Below are 18944 nucleotides of genomic sequence, written 5' to 3' on the forward strand. Positions count from 1 at the left end.
CTCCCTCACTAGACTCTGGCCTTCTGGAAAAGGAGAATCTCTCATTCATCTTCCAGTCCTCCTGTGCCCAGCAAAGCAGATCTAGAGTAGGTGCTCCATAAGCCTCTACCAAACTGAATTTGTAAGTTTACAGATGTTTGCATCAGACAATGTGACATTTACAAGTTCATGGTTTATGCTGTTCTTCAATTACCTTCAAGTCTTTTAAAGAAAGTGATTACCAAAGTCAACAAGGCCATCCAACAGCTCTGCCTTGTTTTGAAAAGTCCAGGTCTTTACTGCTCTGCTTCTGTGAACAGGAAGCCTTTTCACCTTCAAGCTTTTCCTAACTTCCTTCATTTGTGAGGCCAACACTTTCCCTGTGGGGGAGGAGGAAAGGAACACCTGTCACAAGGTTCAAGACTTCTCTGGGACAGCTAGAGGTATGTAGCTGGAGGTTTCTCCTCCAGTGAGCCGTGGCCAGGGTCAGGTTTCACTTCTAGCCACTGGCACAGTGTACCTGCTAGGACCGGAGACTCTAGACCTGAGAGAGGTCTGAGGATTCCTGGGAGGGCTCAGGCTCAAGTCACATCACATTGTCTCACTGCCCTCAAGCTTATTTATTTACATTTCAAGGCTGCCTCCCTAGGTGAGGCTGGGAGTGAGGTGGCAGGAAGAGGTTTCAAAGGAGAGCAAAAATAGTAGAAAAGGAAATATTTGATTAGAGGTTAACATGTCCCCTGGGGTTTCTTTGATTTAGATTATTGTAAAAGTGCATCCTGTAACGATTAAGCACTCCCCAGGGGGAAGTGGTCTCTGTATCAAGTAGAGGCTTCTGTTCCTGATGTGTTATGCTGCTGTGTATGATGTGGACTCAACCAAACGAGGCATTTATAGCACCAGTCACAGTGACTGTGCTAAAGTCATTATCATCACCTAAGCCTGAGCTCTCTTCTCACCTGTATCTTGGTGAACACCTGCAAAAGTTGCTTAGGCTGTAACTTGGAGTCAGCCTACAGTCCTCTCTTTCGGCCACCAGACCTTATATACTTCCTTTCCCGAAAGTCTTTCATATCCATTTCCTTCTCTCTGCTTCCACTGTCATCGCCTTTGAAGGTTAAAGGCTTCATCATGTCCTCTTGGATTGTATCTTCCTCACGAGTTTTTTGGTCTCAAGCCCTAGGCCTTCTCGACTCCATTCTCTATGTTAGGGTCAAGGGGATTTTTCAAAATTAAAATCTACCTGGTTTACAATCCATCCATGGCTCCCATGGTCTTCTGTACCCAGTCCTCAGAACATGAAGTAAGTGTTCTCAGGCCTTGCAGTTTTCTGGGCTTGCTCCTCCTTCTGCCCAGAATTCCTCCTCTCCCCTTCAGCTTTTCTTCTCCTTTTCTCCTCCTCAGGTTGAATGAGGTTTCCCTCATATCATACCTGAACATCTCTATCAGAGACTGTATCTGATCTCTATCTTACCAGCATCTGGCTCTGACATACAGTAGATGCTCAATGAATATTTGACAGAGAAATGAATGAACTCTTTACTAGTCATATTAGGGTTCAATCATAGTTCAAGAACGGCCTTGAAATGCCTGGCTCTGAAAGAAGAAAATACCACAGTTATTGTAATTATGTTGTTAGATGGGTAAAATTTCACAATTGATACAAAAATTGTGAGGTTTTGTGTTTCTTCAAGCTAAAGTGACTGAAGCTTATTTTAAAAACCAGTTTAAAAGGCCTTGTCTCTAGACGATTTAAAAAAACCCTATTTGCCAGCTTTGACAAAACATTGAGTTCAGGAATTATACTCACCAAGCAAGTGTTTCCAGAAATGTCATACCTGCTTCTTTAAGAATGTCATTCTAAGGCCACAATTAAACAAATAACTCTTTCAGGAGAGTTGTGAGAGGGGAGAAAGTGAACTATGAAATGAAATCTGCCGACAGAAGGCTGAGACCAGCACACACAAGAATTAGTGGCAGTGAAATAACCTGGAATGACACCTAAGGACATATACATTATACATGATTATACATTAACACAAAGGGAGCCTACTACGTAGCAGATTTCTGCTAAACATAAAGAAGACACCTTCTTTCAACACAGAAACTAAAAACTGGAATAGACTGCCTTGAGAAGTGAGCTCTAAGTGTCCCAGTGTCCTGCTGTCCTCCGCGGCTTGCAGGGCGCTGGGCTCAAGCCAAGGCAGGACGGCTCCAGTGGAAAGGCACGGGGTGGAAACGGCTAGGGCGTCCTTTGGCTCTTTCAAGGTAGATTCTTTCGAACCTTTTGATTATTATTATTTTTTTTATTGTAGTTCTTTGATTCTTTGGAATCTTTTGATTCTTTCGATTCTCAGTTCGAAGCGTTAAAGCGCAACGGGGAAAAGCTGCAACAAAGATGGGAAGGGAGCTAGTAAGAGTACTCAGAGAAAAGTGGGTGAGAATTTAACGCGTAAGCCATAAAGGAGAGATTGCGCGAGTAGAGGAAACGCGGAGCAAACGCAGAAGAGGAAACGGGGAGGAGGGAAAGCGAGGGAGAGGAAGCCGAGGGAAGGAAGAGACCGACCAAACTACTCCGGGACAGGAGGAAGGCACGCCCAGAGCGAAGCTGCAGCTTTAAGGAAAGCCCCGCCCCCTGCGTGACGCCGCAGCAGACCCGTCCACGATTGGCTGCGACTGGAGGGCGGGAGGGGGGTTGCTAGGCGCAGAGGGGATCCGGCGGGCCCCCGCCTCCCGGAGCGCGGAGCCGCGGGAGCGGAGTGGGGATTAGCGGCGCTGCTGGAAGATGGCGAGGGGCTGGGACGCGCGGCCGCGGTGGCGGCCCGGGCGCCTCCCGTTTCTGCTGTGCCTGCTGCCGCTGCTGCGGAACCCGACCTGGGCAGCACACATCAAGAAGGCGGAGGCGACGACAACTACGACGAGCGCAGGCGCCGAGGCGGACGAGGGCCAGTTCAATCGCTACTACCACGAAGAAGAGCTGGGCTCGGCGCTGAGGGAGGCGGCGGCCGCAGGGCCCCCGGGCCTGGCCCGCCTCTTCAGCATCGGCAGCTCGGTGGAGGGTCGGCCGCTGTGGGTGCTGCGCCTCACGGCCGGCCTGGGGCCGCCGCCTCCTGACGGTGACTCGGGGTCCGACGCGGCGGGGCCTCTCCTCCCCGGCCGACCGCAGGTGAAGCTAGTGGGCAACATGCACGGCGACGAGACCGTGTCGCGCCAGGTGCTGATCTACCTAGCCCGCGAGCTGGCTGCTGGCTACCGGCGCGGGGATCCGCGCATCGTCAGCCTGCTCAACACCACCGACGTGTACTTGCTGCCTAGCCTCAACCCCGACGGCTTTGAGCGCTCCCGGGAGGGAGACTGCGGCCTCAGCGATAGTGGCCCACCCGGCGCCAGCGGTCGCGACAACAGCCGCGGCCGTGACCTCAACCGCAGCTTCCCCGACCAGTTCAGCACCGGCGAGCCCCCAAACCTGGACGAAGTGCCCGAGGTGCGCGCCCTCATGGACTGGATGCGCAAGAACAAGTGAGTGTCGTAACCTTAACCCTCCACCCCACCCCAACTCGCCCACCCACGTGAGCCTGCGGGGTCAGAGGCTGAGTGGGCATTCCGACAGTGCACTCAGTAGGCATTCAAACAGTGCTTGCTTGCAGGCCCCAGGGACGGGGGTAGTGAAGGTGGAAGGCGACACCTGGTACCCGGGGCAGGGCCCAGGCCGCTTAGTCTCTAGTCCCACTAATAGTCCAAGAAGCGCTGCCTAGAGGCTGTCATTTGTTCAACCGATGCAAAGAGCTGTTTGGCTAGAAGCGAGACTTCTTTCCGACATTCTGGTCCCTATTGTCACAGAATCATAGAATATGAGCAGTAGAAGAGAACTTAAGGATAACTCCTTAGGTCAGCTCACTCATTTTATAGATAAGCTGTTAATATTGCTGTTATTACTGTGCTAAGTAAGCTCTTTCCCTGGACTGCATGATCTCACTTGACGTGGGTCACAACCTCATGAAACAGACATCGTTAATATCCCTGTTTTGCATAAAGGGGAAATTGAGGGTCAGAGCGGTTAAATAATGTACACAGTAGGAAGTGTAGCTGGGACTTGGATGCAGGCAATCTGACTCTTTGTCAGTGCCCTTAACAGCTGTAGAGGGAGGTTGTAACCCATTAATGATAAATGACACTCTCAGGGTCTTGGTTATTTGAAGGAAACTGGTTCTCTTCCAGTCTCTACTTCTGACTCAGCTAGGGAGCATATGGCTATGGCTGGAGAACTTGCACAGAGCTGGTACTTTCATCTGCGAGCTGCTTCATTTTAGCTTCTCTGAGAGGTTTCTGGAGTCATTTGTGTACTTTATTAGTGGGCCAGAGCTGAATGGCTAATTATCACATTTAATACCTTAAGTGTTAGTAAGCACTGTGTGCGTTGTAAAAAATTAAAAGCAATAGGACCTCAAGAAATTGATACATAACGAGAATATTATAAATATCTGTGATATGTGTTTATGTACCCAGTTAAACTTTACAGGAATTGTTCCTACTGACAAAATGTGTGTGGGCTGCAATAATATTCCATCTTTGTGGAAGAGGTAGAACTTGAACTATGTCTTGAGAGATGAGTAGGATTGTCAGCAAAAAGGAGGAGGGGAGGAATAAAAGAAGAGAGAACTTACTCCAGATGGAATAATGTCTGAAGTGAGCATGTACTTCTTCTCTTTTCAAGCTTTGCCAGCTTCCCTTTTTCGGCTTTGCCCCCGTATCCCCATTTTTGTCTTTCATAAGGCTTGCGAGGCAATAGTTAATCTTTCCATCTTGATTTAAAGGTTTCTAAGTGACAGATATAATAAAAGTAATAATGAATAGAGAAGTTGCTCTCTGGGACTTGGGATCATCTTGTCTACAAGATTTCAAGGCATGTGACGGACCTAGAAAATTCATAGGCATTATGACACTCCTAGATTTTTTTTTTTATCTTCCACCTTTCACTTTGCTCCTCCTTTTGAGATCCCTTGTAGATATTTAATTTCACATACTTATTCTGGGAAGAAATTTTTTTCTTGTAAAAAAAAATGAGCTCTGAACATTTGCCCAAGAAACGTGACTTTAATGTGTATCTTGTTGTCAGAATCTATGATGGCCAGGGCATTTCTGAGATGATATATCGAATGAACTGCTTGCATTGCTTAAATGAAAATGCTCTGTCATGACCCTTGCCGGGATATAAATTCCGTGACTGGATTTTTCTCATCATTATTAGTTCTGCGGTGACCAGAAATGAAAATGAGCTTTGCCTTGGTGCAAGTCACCTTGAGGCTATACCAAAAGCCTTAAACTTTAAATGTGGAACCAAAAAATTTGCTCTTGGTTAACTTTTTCATATCATAGTGTTTAATGATTATAAGTTTTGGTTGGTCCAGTTAGTTCAATAGACTGGAGCTTGTGATGAATTTACAAGTTAAACTGTGTTTTTTGGCATTACACAGAAAGTCATTTGGTTCTGTGGATATGGACTGTCCCAGTCACAACGAACCACATTTCAAACATGTAACTCTAATAAGAAGGGAAAGTAGGTGCCTATATAGGGTGAAAAGTACATCCATCCATCCTCACTTTTCACAAATAAATTCAAAATGCATATTCTTTAGTGATAAATTAATAACAGGACACTGATATATAAATAAAATTAGAAGCACAAGCATGCACACAATCTGAGATTGATTTCTGGAGTCAGCTCTGTGAATAGGAAATTTAAGAACTGAACACATCAGTCTAAATGGGAAAATTACCTTTTTCAGTGTATTTTCTGAAATCATTTAAATGATTTCTAGATATGTTATTCACCTGGCTAGATTAGAAATAGATTTTTGTTGTTATTTTGGGTATGTAAGAATTTAAGACTTATCTCAATAACTTCTGCTTAGGAAAGTGAATTTTATTTTCTTTATTTACCTTATACTTCATCCAGTGGTGTTTCTGTATTATTGATAATTGACACATACTTAGGAAAATATATAAGATTTTAACCCCATCATGAAAATAAAGATTTTATAGTTTTCTTGGCCCACATTTTTGGCATACGAGGCTTCTCTAATTAAATATATCTGCTTAGACTTTAATAGGAGATTAGCATTTAAGTGATTTTTTGGTATGTTGTTGAAATATTATCTTATGGCTGGGAGTGGGTAGAAACTACTGTTGAGGGTCTTGTGTTATATCTGTAGTTTCCTGAATCTTTAGAATTTATTGTATCAGACTCAAGTTCTCATCATTTTTATTTATTTCTTTGTTTTTATTTATTTTTAAATTTATTTGAGAGAGAGAGAATGAATGCGGGAGGGGAGGGACAGAAGGAGAGGGAGAGAGAAAATTTCAAGCAAACTCTGCACTGAGCTGGAGAGGGGGCTCCATCCATGACCCTGAGATCATGACCTGAGCCAAACTCAAGAGTCGGACACTTAACCCACTGAACCACCCAGACACCCCTCAAGTCCTCCTAATTTTTGTTTATTTGTTTTGTTTTGGCTTTTTGTTTGTTTTGTTTTATTAACCTATAATGTATTATTAGTCTAGTCCTCATAATTTTTTAAAAAGTTATTTATAGGGTTATCTGGAGAGCACAATAGAGTTAAAAATTGGCTTTTTAATATCTATAGATCTTTTTTTATAATATTTATAATAGGTTTAGGAGGTACCTTAAATCTTATGCAAGGAATAATATATGATCTGAAGTCAAGTATGAGGTACATTTAAAAGAATTTATTTGCATGGAAGCCATAAAATACTTTTCAAATAAAATTGGATTGACATGCAAAGTTGGTTTGATAAAGACTACAAATGATAAACTTCTAGCTACTATAATAGGTCTCACTTTGTCTTGAAATCCTTGTAAGAGTGGCATTCATACTTTTAAGACTACACAAGTCAAGTAAGGAAAATCTAACAATTGAATTTTATCACTCAAACAGATTGCAAATATTTTGTTTTTCTTGAAGTATTCAGTTAGACCATTTTAATATCTCTGAGAAGCATTGCCAGAAATGCCTAACAGTGAAAACAGCAGTTAGTAGAAAATCTCAATCGGACTTTAAAGTTTTAACTGAAAATATACAATTAAATTAAAATATACAATTTAACTGAAAAATACAATTAATATACAATTAAGCAATATACTTGCTTCATTTATTTAGAATATGCAGTTATCCATTTTATTTTACAAGAATATGAGTGCCATGAGGACATTTTTATGTTTGTTTGTTCCCTGTTGTATTCCTTAGTGCCTAGAACATTTTGCACGTAGTTGACATAGTGGCTGAATGGATTACCTGAAGTAGGCTAGCCTTCTCATATCTTTCCCAAAATCAGAGCGGGAGAGAAAAGTACTTAAATTACTTTAGACATAAAAATCTATAAAGTAAATTGATAATACCTTAGTGATGAGGGCCAGATGGGTAGAATGGAGTTTAAATGTTAGAATATGTACTTAGGCTTTGTTTCTGTGTCATTCTTTCGCCCAAGAGCTAGCAGTGGTAGTGGGGAGTAGAATGAAAGTCTGAAGGCAGTGATTCCCTGATTCCCTAAGTAGGATGCTAGATATCTTCAAAGGAGTGAACATTCGTTGAGCAGAAGATACACAGCAGTGGTTGTGCTGAAGGTGTTGTACATGTAATAATTCTTAGAACAACCCTGGGAAGCAGGTAGCTTCAGCCCCCATTTTACAAATGAGAGAGAAACTGGGGTTCAGTGACTTTAGGGGCAGTAACTTCTTCCTGATCATATTTTATTACTGGTGATATCGTATTTATTACTGGTGACATCATATTTATTACTGAGTGACAGCTCTGAGAGACTGAATGTTCTTGCCCACATTTGCCTGGCTCCAAAACCTGAGCTATTGCTGCTCTACCAAGTGACATTCTCTGGTGTCTGGAAGGTTGCTACTTATAATAATATATGTTAGTTTTTAACTAGTCTCTTTTCATAGTCTCTTCTAGTTTTTAGTCACTGTTTTTATTGGCTAAGTTTTATCTTCTGATGAACAGATTCTGTGTTACAAGTAATTTTCACTTTTTGATATTTTCTGGGATGATACTGATCACACTGAAAATAACCTTTCAAATTAGACATACTATAGGTTTAAGTTTCTTTGAAGCATATAGAAAGAAATGTTATATATAGCCCCCTTTAGAATGTCTGTAGGTCAGTTCATTTCAGCCACCAAAAGGCAGAAGCAAGAAAAACCAATTTAAAGTGCAAAGAAGAAAGTGTTTAATCTGTAGTCACATTAATAGTTTGAACTGTTCCATGAGGGAAAGATGTATAAATAGGACTTCAGCATGTTTTTGTTTTTACTTTCACCATAAAAGGAGTTCTTCAGTATTTCTGTATCTATAAATTTCACCAAATTATAAATTGGTTCACTTAAAAGTAGAAACATTAAAAAAAAAATGTTTCTTTTATGGGAGCAGCCCTGTCTCCATGTCAGTTTATTTTTTAATGGACCAATCAGAAACCTTGGGCTTAGAAAGCTGCTTCTATGGTGATGCACTGAAGGACTAATCTTCTCTGTGCTATATTGTTTTTCTCTGAAAGCAGCTCACTGTATCAGGTTCTCCCCACCCCCAGTCTTCTCAACTGTGGCTTCTCTCTTGAAAATGTGAATTTAGTATATTGTGAAACTGGAGTCAGGCAAAACATATACTTTTTAAATTAGATTCCCTACCTTTAACATTTTGGGATGGTAAATATAAAAAATCATGAAGGTTAGTAACCTAACTCATGTATTCAACACATATTTATACAAGCCACGTTTTCTACAATGTTAACATGTTATGAAATACAAGTATTAGGTTGAACTCTATGAAATTGTCATTTTTGTAGGTCAAGAAGTAACTGAACACTGGCAAGTTCATATTGTTCAACCTAATACGTACATTTTGAATTCCCTGAATTAGTTGTCTCCCAGAATGTTAATTTATACTGTTACTCAGCTACATTTTCAATGATGGCAAAATTCTTTAAAGTTACTTGTATAAACTGCCTGAAATTTGTTGAACTGATGATGTTTTCTTTCCTTTTCTTTCATTGTTGTTGTTCTGCTTCCAGTAGTTGATAGTGTTGTCTCTTCTAGTTCTCTAAGAGATACATGAGTTCATTTATGAAAGATGTAGAATTTTTAAATACATGGCATTTTCTGTGCTTTTTTTTTTAGTGACATGTGCTTTGGTTTTTTTCAAAGGTTTGTGCTTTCTGGAAATCTGCATGGTGGCTCGGTGGTAGCAAGCTATCCTTTTGATGACTCTCCAGAACATAAGGCCACTGGAATCTATAGCAAAACATCAGATGATGAAGTCTTTAAATACTTGGCAAAAGCCTATGCATCAAACCATCCCATAATGAAAACTGGCGCCCCTCGTTGTCCAGGAGAGGAAGACGAGACTTTCAAAGATGGGATCACAAACGGCGCACATTGGTATGATGTGGAAGGTATGGAAAGCCTTGAATTTGCTATATTTTCCCCTTTATCAGTTGGCTTTTCTCTCTCTCCTTTTTCTTTTTCTTTTTCTTTTTCTCTCCTCCCCTCCCCTCCCCTCCCCTCACCTCCCCTTCTCTGCCCTTCCCTGCCCTCCTGTAAGCTGTGTGCCCAATGTGGGCATGGACTCCCCACCCCCCACACCCATGACACCCTGACCCCGAGATCAAAAGTCACATGCTCTACTGACTGAGCCAGCCAGATGCTCCTCATTTAGCTTTCTTGTGAATACTCTGAGTGGAAAAGAGGAAACTTTGAGGAATTCTAATTTCTAAAAATTTTGTTTTTTATTTTGAAATTTTCAAACCCACAGTACAATTGAAAGACTACACGAAGGCCTATATATCCTTCATTTAAATTCACCAACTTTTGTTATTACCCTAAATGTTCCTCCTCTCCTGTCCCTTCCCCTCACACATTCTCTTTTGCCAAAGCATCCACAGGTAGGTGCAGATTCCTTAATATTTCACCTGTAAGTACCTCAGCATGTGGTTTCCAAGTACTAGAACATTTCTGTGTACAACCATATACTATTATCATAACTGAGAGGTCAACAGTAATTCAGTACTACCATCCTACATTCTGTCCATCACTCAAATTTCCTTTATTAGTCCTCAGATTTCCTTTATAGCTTCTTTTCTTCCAGATCAGATCCAAGCAAAGTTCAAGCATTACATTTGGCTCTTGTGCTTTTGTGGTTTCCCCAGTGTAGAACCATCAATATCAATACTTTCTTAATGATAGTGAATCCTTTGAAGAGTTCAGGCCAGTTGTCCTACAGAACATCCCATATTCTGGAACTTGGTCAGATTTCCCAGTAAGACTCACATAGATTACAGCACATCATATGCGGACCCACGTAAAGTACCTGTGCCAGTGTCCATTGCAGTCATCTTAGTTAATGGGCTGACCACCAGTTCTCTCCCTTTTATATAAGGACATGGTTTCCTTTTATATTTTAATCTATGGGGTGATCATGGAATTTTTTTTAAAACTTGTGGTTGAATACACACATATAACATGATATTTGTTATTTTGATCATTTTTAAGTATAGAATTAAGTGGCATTCAGTACATTCACAGTGTTGTGCACCCAATGTCCTCACTACTTAAGAAAACTTTTTCAGCATCCCAAACAAATTTGGTGACCGTTAAGCCATAATTTTCCATTCCCCTTCTAATCTATTCTCTATCTCTGGATTTGCCTATTCTAGATATTTCATAGAACTGGAATCATAGAATGTTTGTCCTGAGTCTGGCTTATTTTACTTAGCCTGATGTTTTCAAGGTTCTTGCAATTTGTAGCATATCTCAACACTTCATTGCTTTTTATGATGAAGAAATACTCCATTGTATGCGTATACTCCATTTTGTTTATCCACTCATTTATTGATGGGCGCTGGATTGTTTCCACCTTTTGGTTGTTGTGAATAATGCTACTTGAACATTGGTGTACAAATACCTGTTTAAGTCCTTGTTTTCAGGGCTCCTGAGTGGTGCAGTCAGTTGAGCAGCTGACTTGGTTTCTGCTCAGGTGTGATCTCAGGCTTGTTAGATTTGAGCCTTACATCAGGCCGCATGCTCAGTACAGTCTGCTTGGGACTCTCTGTCCCTTCCCCTCTTCTCCTCCCACCTCTATTCATGCTCTCTTTTTCTCTCTAAAATAAATGCATCTTAAAAAAAAAAAAAGTCCTTGTTTTCGTATCTTTAGGATATGTACTCAGGAGTGGCATTGTTGGATCATATGGTAATTTTCTCTTTAGCTTTAAGGAACCATCAAATTGTTTATTTACCCCAGTGGCTGTACCATTTTACATTCCTATCAGTAATATATAAGGGTTCTCATTTTCCACAGAATATTATTTTTAAAAGAGTTGTTAAAGTAAGTTTGTTTACCTTTTCTTTTCAAATGTTATATAAACAGCTATTGTGCTTTTTAAACTTTGGATGTCCTTTGAATAATAGCCTTTTTCTTTTTATGCAGTCTTAGACTATTTAATTAAGACTAAGCGGAAGGTTGGGGTACCTGGGTGGCTCAGTGGGTTAAGCCTCTGCCTTCGGCTCAGGTCATGATCTCAGGGCCCTGGGATCAAGCCCCCGAATCGGGCTCTCTGCTCAGCAGGGAGCCTGCTTCTGCCTCTCTCTCTCTGCCTGACTCTCTGCCTACTTGTGATCTCTCTCTCTGTGTCAAATAAATAATCAAAATCTTTAAAAAAAAAAAAAAAGACTAAGCAGAAGGTAGAAGTTAATTCATGGAAATGTCATCTGTATAAACTTTTTCTCCTTTTAGAATCTGCTGATGGTAAAATGCCGTAGCTCTTCCTTATTTTTTTAATGGCAGTGAGTTAGTTACATTATAAAGTGTCTTATGACATTTCTTTTAATGGGCCTTTAAACCTTTGGATTATTCTTTGACTTTATCTGTCAAGCACTGTTTACTCAAATTGGATCCTAAGTTTGAGAACTTGCTACTTTGAGGGTCTTTTGATTCCCCTATAGTTTCTACTAATATTTCTTGTATGTAACAAACATCCATAAAGAGGTTTAAAATAATTAGAAGCCATTTCTGTCCATGACAACTAGAGATGATTTGAAAATTATTTAATTTCTTTTATAGATAAGAAACATACTTTGATGTTTAATCCCATTTCAGTCTTCAGGAAACATATTTAATAAAGTCTGACTTTATGAACTAATGGTTTTATGATGCAGTCAAGTTGCTTCATTAATTGGAGATACCATTTAAAATAATGTGTTAAAAATAATTTACTTTTTTTTGGAGAAAATTGCAAACAGAAAGAAATTTCTAATTGATGGTTAAGGAAGGCAAATCTATGTTATACTATTAAGAAAAATAGGGTGCTGCCTTCACAGTAATTAAGATTGTTTGGTTAAATACAACATCTGAAAACGTTACATTTTGCTGCTGCCACTATTATTGTTTTAATGAACATCAACTTTTCTCCTTTTCTAGCTGGATGGTCAGATCTATTTTCTGGTTATTTCTACAACTAACTTATATCTCTTCTAGCAATATTGAGCAGTTTTAAGAAATTCAGCAGGGCAAATTCACTTTGTTTATCTTATCCAGGACTGCAGTGAGTAAGATATTGTGAAACCTCGTGACTAGGCATGTACTCAGACCCGGATGTCCTGGAGTAATTTGACTGCCGCTTTATGTGATGTATTTAGAAATTCTAGCTCGAAGTAGTATATACTTTTAGAGCTAAAAGCGAATGTATTGATCTACTCCAACCCTTTTGCTGTATAGGGAATCAAGACCCCTGAGAGGGAATAACTTGTACAATATCATTTATTACTTTAGCAAATATTTACTGAACTTCTGCCATCTCCCATATACTGTGTTAGGTAATGGGAACTTGAGCCAAACAGGAGCAATTCCTGCTGTCAAGGATTAGACCGTGTTTTAGGAGTACGGGATATGGGGTCATCTGGCCCCACCATGATCACATTGGTTAGTAGAGTTGACCCAGCATATCTAGCTGTCTAGGTGGGTGGGCCTTGCTTCTCTCAACGTGTTTCTCAAATCTGCAGGGTACCTCTAGGGAATGACTATCCTAATAAGGCCTCTGAATGAGTAGTCATGCTCTGCTGCTAAAGTCTCCTTATTGTGTGAGAGCCTAAGGCAAACTTTTTCATGGAGCAGACCCTCTGCTGCTGCTGCTGTTTTTTTTTTTTTAAACCACAGTGTGCTGATTTCTTTGCCTTTTGTCTACCATTCTTTTTTTCTTTCTTCACAGTTAAGGAGACATAAAAATCATCTGATGGTTTAATATGTTTATTCCAAATCAAATTTAATGAAACTGAATGGTAGTTTTAGGTCAACTTGTAAGAATTGCTTTCTTTTAACTTACAAAATTTTAAAAAGGACAAGCAGCCCCAGGCCACCTATAATTGAAATTATATGATCAAAAGTCACAATTTGATATAATTTTTAGAAGCTTTCTTAGGCAGAATGCTGTTATATTTTTTTCTTGCAGATAGAACAACTCTGGAAGGCAGTGTAGTATAGTGGCTAAGGGCAGAGCTTTGGAATCCTGCTGCCTTGAGTTTGAATCCCAGCTCTGTCGTTGACTAGCCACGTGTGTGCGAGAGAAATAGAGAGAGCATGCGCGTGTGTGAAAGGTGGGGGTGGGGGGAGAAAGAGAAGTTTATGCAAGTAAAGTAATTTCTCTGAGACTCATTTCCCACATACATAAAAGGAAGACAAATACTATCTACCTCATAGGATTATGAGGCCCAAGTGAGAATGGATATAAAGCTCTTAACCTAGCAGCTGGCATCGTGGGTGCTTATATCTGGTGGAATTTAAACTTCAGGAGGGCAGGAACTTGATTTATTCAGTTTTCAGTTTTCTGTTTCTAGCACATAGAGCTGTGCCTGGTCTATAGAAGGTAAACAATAGGGACGCCTGGGTGGCTCAGTTGGTTAGGCAGCTGCCTTCGGCTCGGGTCATGATCCCAGCGTCCTGGGATCGGGTCCCACATCGGACTCCTTGCTCAGCGGGGAGCCTGCTTCTCCCTCTGCCTCTGCCTGCCATTCTGTCTGCCTGTGCTCGCTCTCTCCCCCTCTCTCTCTCTGATAAATAAATAAAATCTTTAAAAAAAAAAAAAGGTAAACAATAAGGCTTTTTTGAATTTTGAATAAGTGAATCCTTGCATCTGAGAAATGTGTACACAGTTATTTAAAATCTTAGATGATGTGTAGACAAGATAATCTTACAAGTTTATAAAAATATTCCTCTTAATTTTGTTCACACTCTGAGAAAATAAGTTATCTTACTGGTAGATCTGAGGTGAATGTTTTTCAGACTTTTTTTTTAAAGATTTATTTGAGAGAGAGAGTGTATATACACAAGTGGGAGGGGTAGAGGGGGAGAGAGAGAGAATCCAAAGCAGACTTCACACTTGGAACATGGAGGCCCACACGGGGATCAGTCTCACTATCCCGAGATCATGACCTTAGCCGAAACTAGTAGTCGAACGCTTAACTAACTGACTGTGCCATCCAGGTGTCCTGAAACTTTTTTTTTTCCTGAAACTTTTTTTTTTTAATTGTAATCTAAAATGTAAAATTACCTTTCAGTCATTTAAATACATCTCATATGTGTGTACATAAAACCGAAACAATTTCATGAAATAGTACTTTGTGATATATTCTGGTATTGCTTTTTTCTAGTCTCTACTAGTTCATTAAACAAAAAATGCTTATCTGAACCTACTTCTATATCTCACAGTGCACTAATGGGTCATGACCTATAGTTTCAAAGTATACTGTTTTTGGTTACTCTTGGTAAAATTGATTTATTTTCAAATTCTAAGTAGGAACAAAACACCTTATAAATTGCATGTAATAACTTACTATTTAGGCTTTTTATTTTGCCCTGTCTTGTTTATGTTAGTCATTTCCAGTGAGGACTGAGCCATCTGTGTTGATCTGAGATCACCTACTTTTAGACTGTTTTCCTTATATCAAAGAGTACTGAGATAAGAAATTGAGTACTGAGATCAGAGATCAAAGAGTACTGAGATCAGAAATATTGTCAGGCCTGTGTGTTGTTCATGTGAGCCTGTGCATTCTCTGATTAGTTAGGTCAGCTGCCATAGTCTTTAAACATTGCTAACTTCGGGCTGTGTCTTTTCAGACTGGTAATTATGATTTTTTTTTCTCCTTTGGAAGAAGAAAATGGTCTGTGGATTTATCAAACTTTCTTTCCTCTCCTTTTGTGCTTTATTTCAGCCTTTTCCCCCTTCTCCTTTTATGGGCAGAGAGTTAGGAAATGTGGCCAGATAGCATATAATGTAACTAATTCAGGTTTTTTTTTTTTTTTTTTTTTTTGTGAGAATAAACTTCTTTGGTCCTGTGGGCAGCTGTTCTCTGCCTAAAGTGGAGGTCAGACTGAGCAGCACTAATATGCTCTAAATATTGAGGTATATTTGGCTTGAGGTAGATTGTTGCCAGCAAGGGGAAACCATGGGGAAAATAATTACCAAATTGTTTTGAACAGCATGAAAGGTTACACTTAGTCCAAAAAAATGAACTGAAAAGCGTATTCTTGGGGAGCACACTCTGTGTCATTGAACAGGGCATTATGGTGAGGATGTGGAGAAGAAGGAACTCTGGTACAATGTTGATGGGAATAGAAATTGGTGCAGCCATTGTGGAAAACAGTACAGAGGTTCTTAAAAAATTAAAAATAGGGGTGCCTGGGTGGCTCAGTGGGTTAAGCCTCTGCCTTTGGCTTGGGTCATGATCCCAGGGTTCTGGGATCAAGCCCCACATTGGGCTCTCTGCTTGGTGGGGAGCCTGCTTCTCCCTCTCTCTCTGCCTGCCTCTCTGTCTACTTGTGATCTCTCTCTCTCTCTCTGTGTCAAAAAAATAAATAAATAAGTCTTTTAAAAAAATTAAAAATAGAAATACCATATGATCCAATACCCATTGTTGGGTATTTACCCAAAGAAAAGAAAGACACTAATTTGGAAAGAGACATGATATGCATTCCTTTGTTTATTGCAGTATTGTTTACAATAGCCAGGAGATGGAAGTAACCTAAGTGTCCATCAGTAGGTGAATGGATAAGGAAGATGTGGTATACACACACACATACACATGTACTTATATACACAAATATGTGTATATGTATACACACAATGGATTATTACACAGCCATAAAAAGGATGCAGCCATGCCATTTGAGACAACATGAATGGAGGATATTACACTTAGTGAAATAAGTCAGACTGGGAAAGACAAATAACATATGATTTCATTCATAAGTAGAATCTAAAAAAAGCAAACAAATTAATTAAAAAATAAATAGCCTAATCAGACCTATAAAGATGGAGAACAAATTGATGTTTGTCAGAAGGGAGGGAGTGGAGGCTTGGGCAAAGTAGGTGAAGGGGAGTGGGCAATAAAGGCTTCCAGTTATGGAATGAAGAAGTCAGGGGAATAAAATGAGCAGCATAAGGAATACAGTCAATGATATCGTAATAGTGATGTATTGGGATGGGTGGCAGCTGCACTTGGAGTGAACATGGCATGGTGTATGAACTTGTTGAATCACTATGTTGTACACCTGGAGCTATACTCAAATAAATAAACAAAAAGCAAACAAACCCAGGGCATTATGAGTTAATCATATGATGTCAGGAAATTGGAATCTGTTTAAAGCAAAGAAAAAATCAAATGGATAGTGCAGAACTGAAAAAGATGCAGTATTTGATATATTAAGAATAGACAAATCCATTAATACAGTAGGAGGTTTTAAACATGTCTCAGTATTTGTTAGATCACAAAGACAAAAATATCAGTAGGGACACAGATTTAAATAACATAAATAAACCAACCTGACTAATGAACATATACAGATTATTGTCCTTGTATCTAATTTTCCTGCATCTTTACTAATCTGAAGTAGAGAGGAAAGGTAATTTACCATTAGTTATACTTATGTGTCTGGTTCTATTGGTGCTTGTATTACTTTGTTTTTAAAATTACATGTTACAAGCAAAGTAACAAAAAACCCAAAAGTTGGGGCGCCTGGGTGGCTCAGTTGGTTGGACGACTGCCTTTGGCTCAGGTCATGATCCTGGAGTCACGGGATCGAGTCCCACGTCGGGCTCCCAGCTCCATGGGGAGTCTGCTTCTCCCTCTGACTTTCTCCTCACTCATGTTCTCTCTCACTGTTTCTCTCTCAAATAAATAAATTAAAAAAACAAAAAACAAAAAACAAACAAACCCAAAAGTGTTCTTACACCTTTGCTTGTTTCACACTTTAATAGCATCAAGTCTAAACTTACTAGCATGACACTAAAGGGCCTACAGTCTGACTCAAGCCTATATTTCTGTTCTTCTATCCTACCTCTCCTCTCCTCTCCTCTCCTCCCCTCTTCTCTTCTTTCCTACCTCTCCCCTGTCATTGAACTACTTGTCCTTTCCCCAAAATGTATACCTTGGGCTATTTTCTGGGATGCTTTTCTCCAGTTCCACTGTGGATGGAAACTCTAGGGTAGTAACTGTCACTCTCTGGCCTTCCTAGAGCTTTTTGTTAATATCATCATTATGATGCTTGTCTGGTTTGTTGTTAATAGTTTTTTGTGTGTCCTGCTAGAGTGTGAATTATTTGATAAGGTCAGTGTGTTACTATTCATTTGGAGTTTTTTTGTTTTGTTTTGTTTTGTTTGTTTTTTGACAGACAGAGATCACAAGTAAGCAGAGAGGAAGGTGGAGAGAGGGGGAGGGGGAAGCAGGCTCCCTGCTGAGCAGAGAGCCCAATTTGGGGCTCGGACCCAGGACCCTGGGATCATGACCTGAGCTGAAGGCAGAGGCTTTAACCCATTGAGCCACCCAGGTGCCCCTGGAGTTATCTTTATACAAAATGTATTGGCAGTGAAAAAGTGCTAGAGGAAGAGAGACTAGGGAGTGTTCACTGTTCTTTGGTGCAGAGTTTTTTTTGGAGATAAGGGCTTTATCTAGAGGGATGCCAGGGGAATGAAGAGGGAGTGTGAGATATAAGAAATTGTTGCAAAAAGAACTACAGGGTGACCATCCGTTAGATGGTAGAACAGAGTGTCAAAAAGAGGGACCCAAAGATCTAACTTGGAGGTGATTGAACCTAGGAATACTAATTGGAGGAGTATGTGTGTTTGTGTTCATGTTCTCTTCAGGTGAGAGAGGAGTGAAGATCGGGGATGGTGCTTGAGGTATTAGTTACTAGTTACAAGTGCCCATTGGGCAGTTGGGAAATAGGCTCTGGAGATTGGGAGAGAAGTCAAGATAATAAAGAGATTTAGCAGTTTTGAGATAAGGAAAACGTATGGCAGCATATATGATTTTGGAAATTGAATTGGTATTGTTTCCTGACATAATTTAATTGCTTAGAGCTGGAGCCAGAAATTCAACTAGAATATATATGTATAATAGAATACATAGGGGCGCCTGGGTGGCTCAGTCCATTAAGCGTCTACCTTCAGCTCAGTTCATGATTCTAGGGTCCTGGGATGGAGCTCCATGTCGGGCTCCCTGCATAGTGGGGAGCCTGCTTCTCCTTCTCCTGATCCCCCTGCTTGTGATCCTTCTCTCTCAATCTCTCTCTATGTCTCTGACAAATAAATAAATAAATAAAGTCTTTGAAAAAAAAATAGAGTACATATATAAATGAACAGATGGGTGGGGTTTGGGTCTGTTTGTTTGTTTTTTAACCTCTAAAGTATAAGTACTTCTGGCATTTTGCTCTGGGATGTTTTCTTTAAACAATGCTGGAAGTTCACATATTAATTTTCACGCCATTGTTCATGCTTGAAGAATACTATTGATAATCAAATGTGCATTAGTAAAGTGCTTTTGGTCTTCTCTAAACTTGTACATTAAGGAGGTGCTTGGACCTCTTTCTTCCTTCTTCTCTATTCTAATGTGAATGCTG

The 18944-nt window shown here is 40.1% G+C and overlaps 1 protein-coding gene across 1 annotated transcript in view; it reads left to right on the forward strand.

The window, feature by feature from the left end:
* Positions 1–2687: 2687 nt before the first annotated feature.
* The window catches only part of CPD (carboxypeptidase D), a 77044-nt gene continuing 60787 nt past the window's right edge, over positions 2688–18944 (forward strand). Inside the window, exons 1-2 of the mRNA XM_004746918.3 lie at positions 2688–3498; positions 9206–9453. Of these exons, the coding sequence (XP_004746975.3) occupies positions 2765–3498; positions 9206–9453 (982 nt within the window). The 5' untranslated portion in view covers positions 2688–2764. The remainder of the gene's footprint in view (positions 3499–9205; positions 9454–18944) is intronic.

Source organism: Mustela putorius, unplaced genomic scaffold (assembly GCF_011764305.1).
Source record: "Mustela putorius furo isolate JIRA1106 unplaced genomic scaffold, ASM1176430v1.1 tig00003962_pilon_pilon_pilon, whole genome shotgun sequence".
NCBI lineage: Eukaryota > Metazoa > Chordata > Mammalia > Carnivora > Mustelidae > Mustela > Mustela putorius.